Source organism: Crocodylus porosus, unplaced genomic scaffold, assembly GCF_001723895.1.
Source record: "Crocodylus porosus isolate Cpor-Errol unplaced genomic scaffold, CroPor_comp1, whole genome shotgun sequence".
Taxonomy (NCBI): Eukaryota; Metazoa; Chordata; order Crocodylia; family Crocodylidae; genus Crocodylus; species Crocodylus porosus.
This window is the reverse complement of record NW_017728924.1, coordinates 3,728,379-3,745,483: the sequence shown is the minus strand read 5'-3', so window position 1 is coordinate 3,745,483 and position 17,105 is coordinate 3,728,379. Positions and strand designations below refer to the sequence as shown.

General features: G+C 43.2%; 1 protein-coding gene across 1 annotated transcript in view; it reads right to left on the bottom strand.

Annotated features, from left to right (window-relative positions):
- Positions 1-17,105, bottom strand: part of IL1RAPL2 (interleukin 1 receptor accessory protein like 2) — a 529,065-nt gene that overhangs the window by 228,487 nt on the left and 283,473 nt on the right. The window contains exon 3 of the mRNA XM_019540234.1: positions 6,502-6,688. Within this exon, the coding sequence (XP_019395779.1) occupies positions 6,502-6,688 (187 nt within the window). The remainder of the gene's footprint in view (positions 1-6,501; positions 6,689-17,105) is intronic.

Sequence of the window (17,105 nt, the reverse complement as noted above, 5' to 3'; positions counted from 1 at the left end):
CAGCTGGGCAGTTTCCCTCGGGGCAGCAGAGTGTTTGATCTTTTGTCTCACTCTCTGACCCTATTTGCAAATATATACCTTTTGTGTTGCTAATAGAGTGTGTCTGTGGCTGAAGGTTTTTTTCGCCTCCCGAGAAACGAACCGCAATTTTTACATCATGGCTTCCAGCCATATAAATCCAGGGCCTGAGCCAGCGCATTCAGTTTGGCTCTGGGAACTGTGGAGGGAAGTGCTCCAGGGCAGGAGAGCTTCTGCCCAATACTTGGATTGCCCTGGGAAGTAATGCAAGTAGGATGCTGCTGACTTGCAAGGGAACAGGACTCAGGGTAGGGGGAAACTGAGGGATACAGTCAAGGAGCTAGGGTTTAGACCGAGACCCAGTTGGGAGTTGTGTTATAGCCAGAGGGCTGATTTGGAGGTAGATTTCTAAACTGGTAGTTTGTGGAAGGAACTGAGGAGTGGCTTGGAGGTCCCAATAGTGCCTATGGGGCATGTGATTGCCTTGAGCCCTGCCAGGGGTCAGACTCAAGACTAGCGCTAGAAGGTCCAGAGCCCAGAGAAGGGCAGAGCAGGGCAAAGCTTGGGGCCAGAGGGCCCAGAGCCCAAGTAGGGCAGAGGTGAAGGAGGGCGCCCAACCCGTTACTCCATTCTAAGTAGCGGATCAGAGACAGATCCAAACTGGGGTCAAGAAAGGATGCGTCATCACCCCAACTCTGGTCTCCGTTTATTTTTAAAGTCATCTTGGTTCTCATTAAGGAGAACCTTCTGGGTTTGACATTGAACACCAAATGAATGGAGGGGTCTTCAATCTGGGATGTTTCAGTCAAAGGCTAAAGAACTCAAAACAACCATCCCTGACCTTCAGTATGCCAATAACTGCACCACCCTTGCACACACTGAGGAATAGCTCCAGACTGCGTTGAATCTTTTCGGAGAAGCCTCCCAAACTTTGGGCCTCTCTCTCAACAACAAGAAGGCTAAAGTGCTCTATTAGCCTGCCCCAAGGCATGGATATGAACCCACACTCCAAATTACCATTGAGGGAAAGACCCTGGAGTAGATCAGCACTTCTCTACCTCGGTAGCCACCTCTCTTAGAAAGTGAACATTGATAAGGAGATCCAGCATAGGATCCGGTGCACAAGGGCATACTTTGGGAAACTGTTTTGACATATGTTTAGGCATTAAAATCTCTGGAAATCCATGAAGCTTCAGGGCTACAATGCAGTCATCATCCCCACTCTCCTCTATACATTTGAAATGTGGGTGACCCACAATTGTCATCTCAAGAGCCTGGAGAGGTATCACTAATGATACCTCTGGAAAATCCTCCACATCAAATGGGAAGATCACCACATAAATGCCAGCATCTTTGCTAAAGTAATATTACCAGCATTGATTCGGTGATCCTCAAGCACCAACTTCGCTGAACCGGACATGGCGTGTGGATGCCTGACTCATGACTCCCAAAACAAGTGCTCTACTTTCAGCTTGGTAACAGCCTGAGATCTTGTGGTGTCCAGAGGAAATACTACGAGGAAACACTGAAGGCATACCTCAAGATAACAGATGCTGACATCAAGAGCTGTGAGGAACTGGCTGCTGACTGGGGCTGCAACATCAACCAAGTGGCAAGCCATTTTGAGGTTAAGCATCTTGTCCTCAAAGCAGAGGAGAGAGATCAAAGGAAGGAAAAGGAGAGAAATCCTGGTCTACAATCTATTCTCCCCTGTGGAAAAGTCTACAACTTCTGTGGATGGGTCTGTGGCTCAAGGATTGGACTCTTAAGTAACTTCAAGACCCATCAATAAGCTGGGGTAGAGATCATCCTTGAATCGAAGGACTGCCAAAGACTGATGGCCACAAAAGGCCAATATACCAGCGGAGTTTCCGACATAATCAGAAATAACAAAATACCATCGAGAGTAGAGCAGAACACAAGGAATACTTTTGAAAATGAGAATCCCTGAAAGCTCCATACTTATTTTACCATTTTCTGAGCTAAATGTAAGCAAAATGATGGTTTATTTAACTTTCAGCCCTGAAAACTCACCCTGGATACTGAAAAATTAAGCAAGGCCTTCTCCTTCTCATGTATTACGATTAACAGTAAAGGCAGTGAGGACCAGACTCTACCACTAACAAGCCAAATAGACTATGCAGTCTTATTGTGTTGAAATGTGGGTTACTGCCACACCTGCCTAACACCACTGCATTCATTCGGTAACTACTGTTGCCAACGGGCAGGTGTAAATGAAAGCAGAATTTGGTTGTGGACTTGGAATTCAGTTAACAGTGGGTGATTTTACAAAAGGAAATGAATCCAGTTCTCTTTTTGCAGTACTAACTAGAATATGATCATATTTTTGTTACTAGATGAGACTGACATGCTTCCAGACACATGCAGAGACCAGAGTTGTTAAGCAAAAAAATGCTATTATTACACAGTCTTTTTTCTCACTTCCTAGATATATTTAAAAGTGTAATGGCGTTGCATAGCCCTCTGCCCTGAATAGGACTGAATATGAACGTGGACCACAGAATATGATTCAGGTCTCTTCAGCTCTAATTAAAAGGACTAAAAGTCCCAGAATGCAATAGCAAGTATGTCAGTAGGATGCTGATCTGCACATGTCCCCTGTACTACAGCAGTAAGAGACCTGTATCACCTCTAAATAAGCATAATAAGGTTTTTGTTTTTCATTTTGAAAAACAGGAAGGTGAACAGACAAATAAAACAAAATACTTTTCTGCTGCAGGATTTTGCTTTATGTAGTATATACTTGTAATAAAGAAGGTGACATCTTTACTATCGCAATGATTAATGATGTAGAGCAAACAATGCTTATATCTATCCTGGTTTTCCATTGAGAATTGGACCGAGTAGAGAGGTTTGAACCACTAACTTGTTAATTGTTCACTGCTGTTTCTCTTCTTGTCTACTTCAAACCATTTTCAATTTAAACATGATTTACAACTCCCCCAAGTTTTAGGTAATTCACATTACTTTTTCCCCCTTGACTGTATGGCATTTCTAATGTGGACTGGAAAGTTCTAGTTTTTCATCTGCTTATGAGGATTGGGTCAGTCCATGGAAATGGAAAGCAGGGAAGAGCAAAATATGCTTTCTTTAAGGGAAAAATAATTTTAACACCCCCTCCCCGTCCAAAAATAGTGTCCCCGATTCAGAAGTAATTAAAACAGATTTCCCATTATCTTAGTTTCCTTTTATCAATCATTCCCTAAGTAATAAGTGAGCGTATTGCTTATTTATCCAAATCATGGTCTTTTTTTTTCTATTTCCTACTAGCATTTGTTGCAATTGGCTAGTTTTAATTTTTCCCTCAATTTGCACATTTGTTTCATCAGTCTTAGGTGCTCGTACTCTTTCAATAATTAGGTTGTTCATTATTTTGCTTTCCTTTTCTCCCTTGAAATTTAAGTGGCAGTAGCTCAACAACTCTATTTTTGCAGACTAATAACTACTGCCTGTCCTTCACCTGTCATTCTGATTGTTTTCACAGCCGTTCCTTCCACTCGGTAATAGCAAGGAGGCAGTGAGGAGAGATTAAGGCTCTTCTTTCTAGCTATAATATGCCTTTTTCTCTTCCAGTTTATTTTTTTTCTGAAACTGCTCTTACGCTAAGGCCTTGTTCATTCAATCAAGCCTTGACACATGCATTTATTTAAGAAGTCCTTATTCATGTTGTCAAAACAGTGCTTTAGGATTAATGGTACTGCGCGCACCGTAACAATGACATTAATTGCGTAAATCTTTAAAACAGGCATTTATGGCAGAAATTAGTATAATTTCTGCCATAAATGAAATTTACACTACAGTTAAGAACAGTGTTGCTAATCGGCATTTTACCTAGATTGAGTGACTGCAGAAATAGATCCAGAATTAATTTCTCTTAAAGACATGCTTAAATTGAATTTGGCTCCATCTAAACTGATGCTATTGATTCTGTAATCTCTCCCCACACACAACTCTGGCAGCAGCCAGTGAGTTCTGCCCATGGCAGGTGAACAGCATGTAGTCCACTGTCTCACAGCGAGTCTGGAGCCATGGGTTCAAATACAATGAACTTTAAGGGGCACCGGCCGTGTCCACACGAGACGCTGACTGTGCAGTAGTGTCGCATGGCACGAAGCGTGGCGTGACGCTACTGCACAGTAGTAATGAGCTCAAAGCCGTTCCATGATGTTATTTAGTCATTTAGTACTAAGTAATTAGTACTAGTCATTAGTCCTTCACAGGTACTCGAAGAGTCAGCGTCTCTTGTAGACGTGGCCAAGGTGACTGAATTTCTGGAGGGCGCTGTTCCCCCCAAAAGGGAGAAAAGATCTTAGAGTAATTCCCTTGGCTTCATGTGCCTACTGTCATATTTTTGGACCCTTTGCATTATTGAGGTGTTTAACGGGTTTGGACAAGGTAGTCCAATTAGTGGAACATGTCTGTGCCCTGGAGCAATTTAAACATGTAAAGAGGTGAGTAATGGTGCCTTTATTGATGGGGTGAGCTCAGCCACTGAAGGCAGATGTAGGAAAACTGGAGGATTAAGCTTGCTAAATCAAAAAACACGCATGTTCAGAAACTCGAGGCCAGGCCTTCACCCACAGTGTAAGCCAGCACCCTCTATGAGCTTTCTAAGGCAGGGACTGTATTTTTATTAAGTGTTTGGACACTGTGCAGTCTTCCCCTATGACTGCAACTCCTCACTCCTACATCAATATGTACAAGGCACAATCCTCTGAAAGGATTGGCGCCAGCTCACGTTGTTCCTAGAATCTGCTCGCGGTAAATCTGTCAGCATCAGAAAGGCAAATTTCCATTTCAGCTAGCACCACAACTCACACTGGAGCATTTATCAAAACCCTGAATCACAAAGAGCTTGAGCCACAACCACGTATGTCCTGTATAACATTAACACTGAAATGCCAAACAACTGCAATCCTTCTCACTCTTATTTATATCCTTATTTATATCTAAGAACCAAAGATCCTGCCATTGATAGTGCCTTACCATTAAAACCTAATAGGGAGGAATATGTAGGAGGTTATTCCATTAGGATCTTTTCTCTTCTCAGAGTAGATCAGGGGTTCAGTCCCTATTGATTGCTTAACTACTGTTCTGTTATAATCAAGCTGAACTGTCAGCTTGTTTCAAGTCAAAAGTTGTGACAACTTGTTAGTCAGCTGTCTTACATAAACTGATGTCTTACATAAACCGTACGGCATGTGCAGGACACGGATGACAGACATGCATATGAATCGAATACCTCTAGCCAGCACAAATGACCACTTTCGGTTTTCACTTTTCTTTCATTCATTCTCACAGAGGGTTTGCCGACAGCTTCACGACTATTGGAGTTTATGTCTGTCAAATCATTTCCGCGATGTTGCGCTCACATTAGGATTGTGCATTCTTCACCAACACGCTATTCAGTGGTATGTAAGTAGGACAAGATCCACTTTCTTTTCTGTAAAATTTCATACTTTACTGAATATGTATATTTCATGTGTGAGCAGCTCTGAACATATCTAACTACAGGAGAAGGAAAAGCAAGCTTAACGGCTGACAGAAGAGCCTGGTTTATACCAGCCGTGCATTACAGTCCAGGTTTTGTCACTGTAACGTGGAATAAGCAAGATTCCTGTAAAACATAAAAACAGACTGACAACTTCTTAAAACTGCTCTTTCTGATGCACCATGTCACCTGTGCACCTGGCAAGTAAAAAGTTGGCTCACCATATATTATGTATAACACACAAACACTGAATTAAAAGAACCTGGCTAGAGTTGCCAAGCCAGGCCTTTGCAAGGCAGAAAGACTGGATGCAACTTGCCTTTGCAAATTCGGCCTCCTTCTGCATATGCGTGATACTTTCATGAGCTCAGTCTCCCCTTGAATACTCCTAGCCTTCCTCCCTCGTGAACCTAGTTTCTCTGCTACCTAGCAGTAATCACACACAGCCTCCCTCTCCAATCCATTGTTTCAAGACTCTTTCCTTGCCCAACCAAACCAAGGCCCTTCTGCCTGCCTCTCTTCTCCCTACCCGGCCTCCCAGTCCCTCCCATAGGGTAGTGCTAGTACCATGTAGCTCTGTCACCTCCATTTGGTTGGAATACAATAATCTTAGATGGATGACTTCCCTGCAGTGCACAAATGGTGGAGGGATGGGCGGGCGAGACAGCTCAGGAAGATCTCATGTGCCATTCCTGGTGCTACAGAAGGCTGTCTACATTCCTTTAGAGTAGTAGGGAACAGCCTTCTGGGATTTGGGATTATATTGGTCAGTGACCATGCTGGCTAGTTTTGCCTGTATTTGGATACTTTTTATCCATCACAATTGTTTGGCTTTGGCTGATCCTTCCAGGCAGTCACAGATTACTTGATGCTAAAAAAGTCCATCGCTAAATAGAATAATGAAAACAAAACACCCCCGTCCCCCGCCCTGTATGACTTCTACAAAACACAAATCACAGCACTGTATTTACCTTGTACCATACCACATCTGGCTCCTGATTGGATATTTTATAATCATCAATATCAGGGCAGGAGATTATCTTTCTTTTAGTGACTTCTGATTTTTCTAAATATCGGATCTGGCTGTTGTAGCAAAGCCCCGATTCATTATCAGCGACAGTCAAGGACATGGACACCTTCATGCAGTATGTAGAGTTTCTGCAAGGATAGGAAAGAGGCTTTTTTACATTTTAACTTAGCTTGTGCCATCTCTCTTTCAAAAACATAGGCTTCTCCATTAAGAACTCCCCTACAGCATTTGAAAAAGTTGCTGTAAAGTTTAGGCAGCTCAGTGGTTAAGAAAATGTTTTATAAAAGACCCATCGTTGTTAATTAAATAGAAGCACCACAAAGAACTTTTGCTGGCAAATCCAATCAATCCTTTATTACCCAATGGGAGGCCCATGTTTCATTTTCAGAAGTGGTCTCACCATTCACAGCAGGATCTGGTCTGCTATCAGCTAGAGGAGAAGGAAGAAAGAAAATTGCATTTCTTTGCTCAGGCGAATGGAAGAAGTCCCTCCCAGGAGGACTCCTTGGACTGAAAGGAGTGCACCCATATACTTTTCAGACTGTTCATGCCTCAGGCTTGGAGTGGACCTATTTATATTTATCATCTGCAATCACCTCTCCACTGGGGGCCTGGGAGAGGCTCAAGTGTAGGTGAAAGTGGCTGTGGAGATCCCATACACCATCTGCTCTCTTCTCTAACCTGAGGCACAGTGGCCAATGCTGAAGAAATGGGGTGCAATATAAACTCCCCAAGCCTGTGGGGCCAACACCACACAGAGAAACGATCCCTTCCTCTGCAAAGAGTCACTAAGTTAAATTCTGTTGCTGTGTGATGGAAGAGGCCAGATGGCTTGTCGTAGAGACACCTGGCGTTAAAACTTTGCAACCCCTTGAGACATTTAAGACCACATTTTTTCAAACCATCAGCAAAGCCCTAGATGGGGTTAAATCTCAGAAGGTGCAACTGGCTTAAGTCCAAAGTTTCTTGCTTTTCTTGATGTCAGTCTGGAGTGAACGTTAATAATGTGGCGACATGGCTACTGATCGGGGAAATGGGGTTATGATGAAAACGCTTGCAGGCTCACAATTTTAACAGAGTTAGCAGACATCACAATAACAACCCGGGCTGATATTTATCATGGTGTTACTGTCAAGCATTTATAGTTTGTGCAGGATTGTTGCAGCCCAAACTGTCAGATTCTGGTTTTCATTAGGCGTGATGGGAAACACAGTCCTTTAAGAGCAGACTACCAAGTAAGACAGACATTCTAATGAGGGCTCCATTTCCCATCATGCAGCATTTTGTCACTTTAATTGAATTTGTTGGAGCCAAAGAGGTCAGGCGTTAAAATGACACAGGAGGCAATAAACTATCAAAGGGAGCCCTGGCTAGTTCCTGCATAAGATATTATTATTTAGTTAGTGCTTTGTTCTGTATCGGCTGTGTTTTGAGTTTGTTCGGCTGCTGTACAACAGGGCGCAGCACCACAGACACGTTGCGTCCCATGCGTCAGCCAAGCAGTCGAAACTTGGCCGTGAACAGAGAGAGTGGATTCTAAAATCAGACTCGCGATGACTGCTTTAATTGAAAGGAAAAACACACAGACGCACATACAGGCGTTTGCCCCATTGCAAATATTTGGTTAAGCATCTTCTCAGAAATGAAATAGCCGATCGTTGGAAATACACTTCAGAGCACGATGCTACCAGAGACGTTTCATCATGACTACAAGTTTCATGTGAAAAGGTTGCTGATAAAACAGCACAAAGAGATTCTGGCCACACAGTGCTATGTCTCGTGAGATGTCTGTAGAAGAATTTCTTTACTGTCCGAGCCCCCAAGGTCTGGAACAGTCTGCCAGCGGAGGTGGTTCAAGCGCCTACACTGAACACCTTCAAGAGTAAATTGGATGCTTATCTTGCTGGGATCCTATGACCCCAGCTGACTTCCTGCCCTTTGGGCGGGGGCCTGGACTCGATCTTTCGAGGTCCCTTCCAGCCCTAATGTCTATGAAATCTATGAAAGAAAGGATATAGCAAGAATAAGACCCTTCCTCATCCCCTGAACCTCACCCACAAAGCCGAACATGTTTAGCACCATATGAGCCCTATAAGCAGCTGACAGTTTTAAACCATTCATAGGATCACAGAAATTAAGGGCTGGAAGGGACCTCATCAAGTCCAAAATGGCTGTGCCTTTTTGTATTTCAATAATTGGGGGCCATTGTTCTCCTACACAGAAATGTGTGTGTGGCTGTATTTAATCAGAAATGTAAGTGATCTTGACTGAGAAATCATTCTGGGAGGATTTACAGAAGTGCCTACAGAACTAAGCATACAAGTCCATTTCTTCCTCCAACATTTCGGCATTTTTGTCAAATTGCACAGGTTGCTCTTTTTGATATGAGAAAACAAACTTCTGTTTTGAAGAAGTTTTTAATGGTTTGGAACAGACCACTGAAAACTCACAAAACAGTGATGCATCTGCTTTATGACAACGTATATAAATCTGCAGCATAATGCAAATGGTAATCATTAGCTTACCTGGATGATTATGCACATTACTGATTACAAGACAGGTCACACACCCCAATACTGATGATCAAGGCTGGTAAAAATAATGACTTTGGGTTGTTTTTCACTATTTGGTGTAATTTAATAGTGCCATACTATCTGTTAACAATCTTGCATTATTTAGATCATATTTTGAACAGTGCCTGAGGCAAGTACTATTTAAAATGCTTGCTGGAACCAAGACCTAAAAATGAAATATTCTTTTCATTAGTTGCAATTAAAGTTGAGTAGAGTTGAGAAAACTGACTGACTGGTGAGCAATGTCACTTTTTTTGTTGCACTTTGTTTTACATTTCACTGCGATGCTAGTAAGTCTATTCAGGCTCATGATCAATAAAGCTGCCGGTAAGCCAACAGCAGCAGGCTTGAGAGCTTGCCGGATGGTGGTTCATCTGAGCTATACCTCTGGCTATTTGTGAAATGGATAACTTTTCCAATTGCATGACATTTAGTGAATGAAGCTGCAGTCCTGCATTTTGCTGAGTCAGTTCAAGGAAAAGGCATCCAGTTACCTTCCAATCTTGCAGAGAGTGAAGAGGTGAGTTAATAGCCATCGTTTTTTACCCTCACCTTTCTGGAGGCAGAAAATGGAGAGGATGAATTGATTGAAGACTCTGACCATTGCTCGAGTTGCGATTATTATGTTTACTTTGATTTCAAGCTGCCATGTCGGTAGGGCTTTCGTCAACATGGTCTCAGAATCGGGCCCGGGGCCGTGGCTCAAATTTCATACTCGTTTTTTTCCTGGTGGATTCCACTGGTCAGGTTTCTATACAAGGTGGCGATATGACACTTGACTTTTTACAAAGATGTAGTCTTGGGGTTTTACCCAGATAGCCTAGAAGACTTCCCACTGGATTTGACATATGTCCAACCTTGTCTAATCTGGATGTTTCGGATACATCAGCTACCAACTTGGGGGGAGGGAGGGTGTCTAACCACATATCCCATCAATTCCATCGTGTTATTTTGCATGCTTATTTTGCTGCCTTCTTTTCTAGTTTTCTTGACACTGCTGCTGGGTGTCTCCTTCCACCTGGGTGGCTTATGCAGTTTATTGACAGCTTTTAGGAGTCTGATAAAAGAGCCTTTGACACCTGGGTTCTGTGTTATACATTGCTTATAGCTGGTGCTTACAAGTCTGTGTGACTTAATGGTGTTTTTGGAATCAGGGATTAGAAAGGATCCATCCACAACCATGAAAATTTATGCAAGTGCCCAAAAAAGCTATGACCGAGGTCACTGATACCAAGAGGGGCCCACCAGATGAGGTTTCTTAGGCAGCATGAGCTTCATTAAAAAGTCCTCATTTAGCTGCTGTGCCTGGATGGAGAGCTACTGAGTATAAAATCCACCCTGTCATTTTGGTAAGAAGGACCCTGGACTCTGAACTGACTGTTGTCCATTGGCCAGTTTGAAATAAGGGTCTTCTCTTTTCCTAGAAAGCACCTGCAAAGTGATCAAGATTGGTCCCAACTTTATGACCTTCCCTTTCTTCTCAAAAAAAAAAGAAGTCTTTATTATTAGTTTGCACTATAATAAAGGAGCCATCCCTTTGTTTTCATTTATTTTTATACATTTATAAAATATATATACAATGCCCAATCACTGTGGAGTCAGGTATATATAAACAGGATTAGTAGGTATATTGTACACAAAGTGCAGAGAAGGGTGAAAAAAAGGACAGTTGTTTCATTGCTGTGATGGCAGGTGATGAGTTAAACTGACAAAAGAAAAACATTTTCACTGCGATGGGAAAGTTGTTGGATGGAGGTTTATAGCGATGCCCTTACAAATGCAAGAGATTACTTTAGAAGGGAGTTTTGCAAGTCAGTAGAGATACTGATTGGTGAAGTACAGCTCTGCTGAACTTACCTCTTAAAGGCATTACAGAGCACTCAACAGGCAAATGAAGACTCAGCAGTGAGAAAGTTACCAGGTAGGACAGATCCCAGAGCTTGAAAGCAGATCTTCTACCAAATGGTCATTCCTTAAAGGTGTCAAGTTGCTCACTCTCCCATTGTGTTGACGGTTTCTATAACAGGGCGTGCTAGTAAGCCAGGGAGGGCAGGAGGAAAGGAAAAGCCTGAACCATAGCATGAAGATCTGAAACTCATTAACACGTTGGTTGAAGGAATTGCAATACCCAGTCTCCAAGCTGGGATTCAGAACGTATCTGCTGTCTGGCCTGGAGGTGGAAAGAGCTCAACAAAGTTTTGCTTTGCAGAGTTCACGAAACTATTTTGATTGTCACATCATCTGTAACCCCTGACCTCTCCACATTTTGCTTTGAATTGAATTATCAGTCCGAATGGACTCAGAATCAAAAAAAGTAAACAGCACAGGCAAAACACAAAATAAAACAAAAAAACCCCCAAACAGGCAGAGTTTAGCTGCTCTTGCTGTGAAGCCACCATACAATTTTATGGATCCTGCTCAATTTTCAAAGCAAAACTTTGGAGGAGAGAAAAAGGAAAAAAAAAAGAAAGGAAGTTTTGAAGTGAAGTGACAGCCCTTAAGATCATTTTTCTCTTGCTTCGGATCCAACATAACTTATCAGCCATAAGGCTGAATAAGATGTGATGATGGATTCACTGCTTTGACACATTTCTTTTTCTTGGTATATTTGTTGTCCTATCAGAACAAGCAGCAGTGGTTTCATGGTACACAGCGAGAGGGGTGCACCCCCTTTCCACAATGAAGGGCACTTGCCAGTGGCTCCATTTCCCAGCAGCCCCGGATGCCCAGGCTCCCTGCTGCTTGTGGTATGGCGGGCGTTCCAGGCTGCAGTGGGATGCCAAATGGGGAACCAATAAAGCAACGAAAGGGGGGCCCACCACCTGACACTGCTGTCCCCAGCTGACCCAGGGGTACAAGCAGCCCCAGGACTGCTCTTCCCTGCTCCAGGGAGCTTCAGTGAGAGGCTGCACAGGATGGCAGGGCTCTGCTCCCCACTGCTCTCCCCCACACCACTGCACTTTTCCCTCTGGCCCAAGAGCTCCAGCTGCAGGGTGGAGCTGAGTAGAGGGATGGGCAGAGTTGGAGACGGTGATATTAGTGAGCGATCCCCCCATTCCAGTGTTTGCTCCTGGACTGGCATATGTGAAGGCAACGTCCTCTTGATGGACTGCAATGTGCTGCCGGCTCATTTTAATTACTGGTTCCTATAATTCATTGGCTAACTGCAATACCAAGTGCAGGAAAGTATAACCTAAATCCTCCCTCCCTAAAACCCAACTTGAGATCTTAGCTGCTACCGATTTAAAAAGATATATGTCAAACAACTGGGACCTATATAAAGACAAGTGCACTAGATTTGCTAGTAAGTCTTCTAATGGGTTGTTTCCCTTGCCGGGTGCTGCCCAAGGCAGGGTCCTACTTGCCAGTGCCACTCCCTCGCCATCACTTTCCCACCAGCAGTGGTTCCAAATGCAACTCCATTATCACATGGCCACTTCAGGCTGGTCCAGCCAGCTCTATGTGGTAAGGATTCATTGATCTGAGTACAGAAAAATGGATCATTTCCTATCATGGCTTAACACAGTTACTGCACTTTTTATTTCTTTGGGACTAGAAAAGTGTTTAATGTCTGATATCATTTACAGAATGGAAGTTTTTACCCGGTTGTTGCACTGTTCTTCCAAGAGCAAGACTGCTGCATGCTTTGCCTCATTTCCCTCATCTGGAAGAGGCCAAACTCTCACTGCCAATAGTGACCATTGTGAGATGCTGCAAACCACACTCAAAAGCTATTTGTTCTCCCTTGGTGTGACTTCCTTTGACCCATTTCCAGATCTGCTGCAACTTCTTCTGTTTCCTGATTTATCAACTTAATAGGCAGTACCTGCAAGGAAAAAAAATTAGCAGGTGCATGACTTAACCTTGGCTGTCTACTGAACCACCACCCACATGTGTAGATTCCTTCAGCTCCTTGAAGTAGGTTACCTTGGCTTGATGCAACTCCAACCGTTTCTGCAGTATGTGTTTTTCCCTCTAATTCTAACTCCTCTAAAGAGCAAGAAAAAAGGTGGATGCTGTTTGGCTCATCATAATCATCCTCTACGGTCAGAGCAGGTGAGTCTCACTAATAAAAAGAAGAAAAAAATCCATTTAGAAATGTTATTGCAGAAAATAAGAAACAGTAGGTTATAACAGCTAATGCATAGTACCTTGTTCATTTTCTGAGATTTTCTGTGTTCCTCAAAGGGCAAGTTGTGGTCTTCAGATGAGCATGCCAGGCAAATCTCCCTTCCACCAGGCAGAAGCAGCATTTATGGTATGCTTATCTCAGCACTCTTTAGGTTCTTCTATTCCCCTGCACGGTTCCTCATCAGCTTTCTCCATGATACAGTATGGAGCAGTAGATTCCTAGTCCCTCGATTCAAAAGCTGGACTGTAGTTTTATCTTGAATAAAGCATAAAAGCTAGCATGGGAGCCCATGCTTGAACATAAGTACGTCAAGTGTGAACACCAAGATCTAGGGGAGCAACTCTTTAGAAAGGCACCCCCAGGGAGGACAAGGACTAACGCCACAAACTAACTGAGGAAGATTTAGGTTGGACATTAGGAAAACCTTCTTTTTCGTCGGGGTATCTAGAATCTGGAACATGCTCCCAGCAGAGGTGGTGCAGTCGCCAACCTTGGAGGTATTCAAGAGGAGGCTGGACAAGCACCTCACTGAGTTTGTTTGAGCCCAATAGCCCTCCCCCGCCCGGTGGCAAGGGACTGGACTTGAGGATTTTACAGGTCCCTTCTGGTCCTTCGATTCTATTAACTATAACTAAGAGATGTACTATTGGCTCATTAGCAGTCAGAAGAAAATGGTCACATCAGACTGACATAACAGATAGACTTGGATTACCATTGGACCACCTAACCCAGAGAGAGCTCTACAGATCCACCAAAAGGCATATTGTTTCTCATTGGCAATATCCAAAAGAGTAATATGTTTTTCCTACTGTGCCTTAATTCAGAGTTTCTGAGTCTCTGAAAATCCTGGAAACAGCAGGGAGGTGTTTGAGTCTACTGTTTTGATTGGGGTCATCTCTTACAGATTATTTTTCTTTCTTAAATATCCACATACGTTAGTATCCAAGCTAGGTTTTAGCCAAATCTCCCTTAGGAATAAAATTGTGCATACTGGGAGATGCTGCTCTTTTTCTTGGGTAATCACTGACATGGACTTCCTCTAGATTGCCTGCAACAGCAAGGGAAGCAGCTTGCTGTTTGGTGACCCAAGGGGTCCTTTCTGGTTCCGTATGCCTGAGACCGTAGTGACAGGCTTCCCCGAGTCTCTCGCAACAGCAGTTGACTGGCTATCCTCAAGTCATCCCACTGCAGGGAGTTGGAAGAGTTATTTTTCCCCTTCGCTGTCTTCAGAAAAACTGACTGGCTCTACTAATCTACGCAAGTCAACAGTAGACAACCACCTGGTAGAAAATGTATTTTAAAAAAGATAAATCAAATCGGGACTTCCAAGGCCCAAACAGAAGGAAAAAACACATTGTACTTGATTTAAATAATGTAGGGCTGATGGCAATTTATGATTCTCTCCGAAAACAGTGAGTCTTTAATAACTTGAGGTTATTACAAACAATCTAATAAGAGGTAAGATGATAAAGTATTCAGCAAATAACAGAAAATAATAACAAAATCAAAACTGCCATATCAGATCATTCCTAAGGTCCATTGAGGTTGATATTTGTTTTTGGAAAAAGAAGATGTCCTATAATTGACAATATGTGCTCCTGGGGAAAATTTCCTCCTTACTCCTAAGAGTTAGAAAGTACTTTACGCCTCAGAGTTTGAGAGTTTAGGTACCTTCCACAACAATTTCCATTTTTTTTTAAATATTTACTAACAGAACCCTGGATATTCTTGTTAAATTATATTCTGTACTTTAAAAGCCACATTTTATAAGTGGCACGAATCTAAGACCCACAGGCAACTGCTCCCAGGAGAGCCTTAAGAAATCCCTTCCAAAAATTTTGTAAATGTAATACTTTCTCTGCCAGAAATCCCAGCTCTTTCTTCTTTTATTCCCTCCCCCCTCACCCCCGGGGTGAATTATTGTATCTTTTCCTCTCCATGTCTTAATTAGACATATAAGAAGTAAAAAACAGGTCAGGACAGGATACCCAGGAGTTCTCTCCGGCACTGCTGAGTGACTGACTCTGCTATAGGGCTCCTGCTCTCCTCATGCATATCATTTACATTGCAACGAGAGAAAGAAAAAGGCCCTCAATTTGTACACAGACAATTGAATAAAATAAAAGAGCAGATCATTTATTATCTGATAGGGTTAAAAAAGAAAGTCCACATGCAGAAATCGTGTTGCGAATCTAATTATGTTAATTTGCGAAGAGGACAGAGGAAACAAAGTGTTGCAGATGTTTGTGACTTAGGGAAAGTTTTCTGCCAGTAAAGATGACACATTATTCTCAGAGTCCATTTCACAGTTAACAGATTATCTCCCTTCAGGTGCAAGAAACTGTTTTTGGCCTTGCTGGTTCCCCTTGGGGAATGGTCATCAACTTTAGGTCTCTTTTTAATAGGGTTATTTCCTTTTAATCAGTACAAGGCCAAGTACAACGTAATTCACTGTGATGCTTCTGCCTCCTTGGCTCGTTTCAATTTGTGTTGTACATGGGTAAGGATGCTCCCTGCTTAGCCCCACAGCACAGGAGAAAGCACGGGAAAGAGAAGGCCCCTGACTAGTGGAAGTGCAGGGGGAGGGAGAGGAGTAGTGGCTTTGCACATCGTTTGCACCTTCTCCCCAAGGAAGGCTCTAAGCTGGCAGTCAACAGCGAGGGCATTGTATAGCAAAGAAGACTGAGCCAACAAGTAACCACTTCACTTGGTATCTACTCCCTGCATCCAACCAGGTGTGAAAACCACTCTGGAAGGTACTTTGGGGGAAAAAAAAGCAACATTGAACAGAAATGGTAATAATGCTGCACTGCAGCAGACCGAGCTATTGCACAGCAGTCCTTTGGGAAGGGATGATAATGTCAGTCGATCAGCATTAAGGGTACCTAGAGCTGGGATTTTACTACTAGAAACACAAAAGATGCACATCTGATATCCTTCTCCTCCGAGCAGATCCACCGCCTTATGATGCACGTGCCTGATATTGTGAAGTCTTTGGATGCTTTCCAGCTTCAGGGCAACACGTGGCTCTTCCCCGCATGGAGGCCCAGCTGCTCCAAATGTTTCCAATGGTTGTTCCTTATCAAGAGCAAAAACGTAATTTCTGACAAATAAAGGGGGGGGGGACTCCCCCTCCAAGCCCAGAGGGAAGAAGGGTGGGTGAGCACAGGTCAGAGCCACCGGGGAGTGAGAGTGACAACTTTTCTGGAAGGGCGGGCATCTCAGCAGATGCTAATCCAGGGCTGTTTCAAAACCGGCAGGTACAAGAGACAGTCACAACACGAAGCTGTGACAAGAGCAGCAAAATACATCTACACTACGAGCAACTTGAGGGGTAAAGACTCCCTAAAAGTGAGAGGTTTGGTTAAAAGGGGTTTTTTCTTGACTAAACTGTCTTCTAAAACTGCCGAGATGAAGAATTTTTTTTTTTCTGGAGAAGGATGTTTTCACGGGACTCCTGTATACGCCCGTCCACACGGGCATAGCACATTGTGTAGCTCAACCTGGTTTGGACATGGCGCCCCATCAGGTTGAGGGGGCAAACCCTATTGCAGATGAAACACCTGGCAAGCTCTGACAAGATTTTCTCTTCATTTATCTGTTTGTTTGGGGTTTTCAGCCTGAAAAGGAACTATGCTGGCTTTGTCCGATGGCGAAGCAGTGTGCAAGCTGACAACCAAACTTTTCACATACTCGTAACTTAAAAAAACATCCCACTGATTTAGATCAGTTCTGGTTTCCCCATTTTGTTTCAGCATTGTAGTCCCGGGACCTTGCCTGGAAAGTTTTAATCCAGAATGCTGATTTGTAAGTCCCTGAAAAATAAAGCTCTGTAATGGA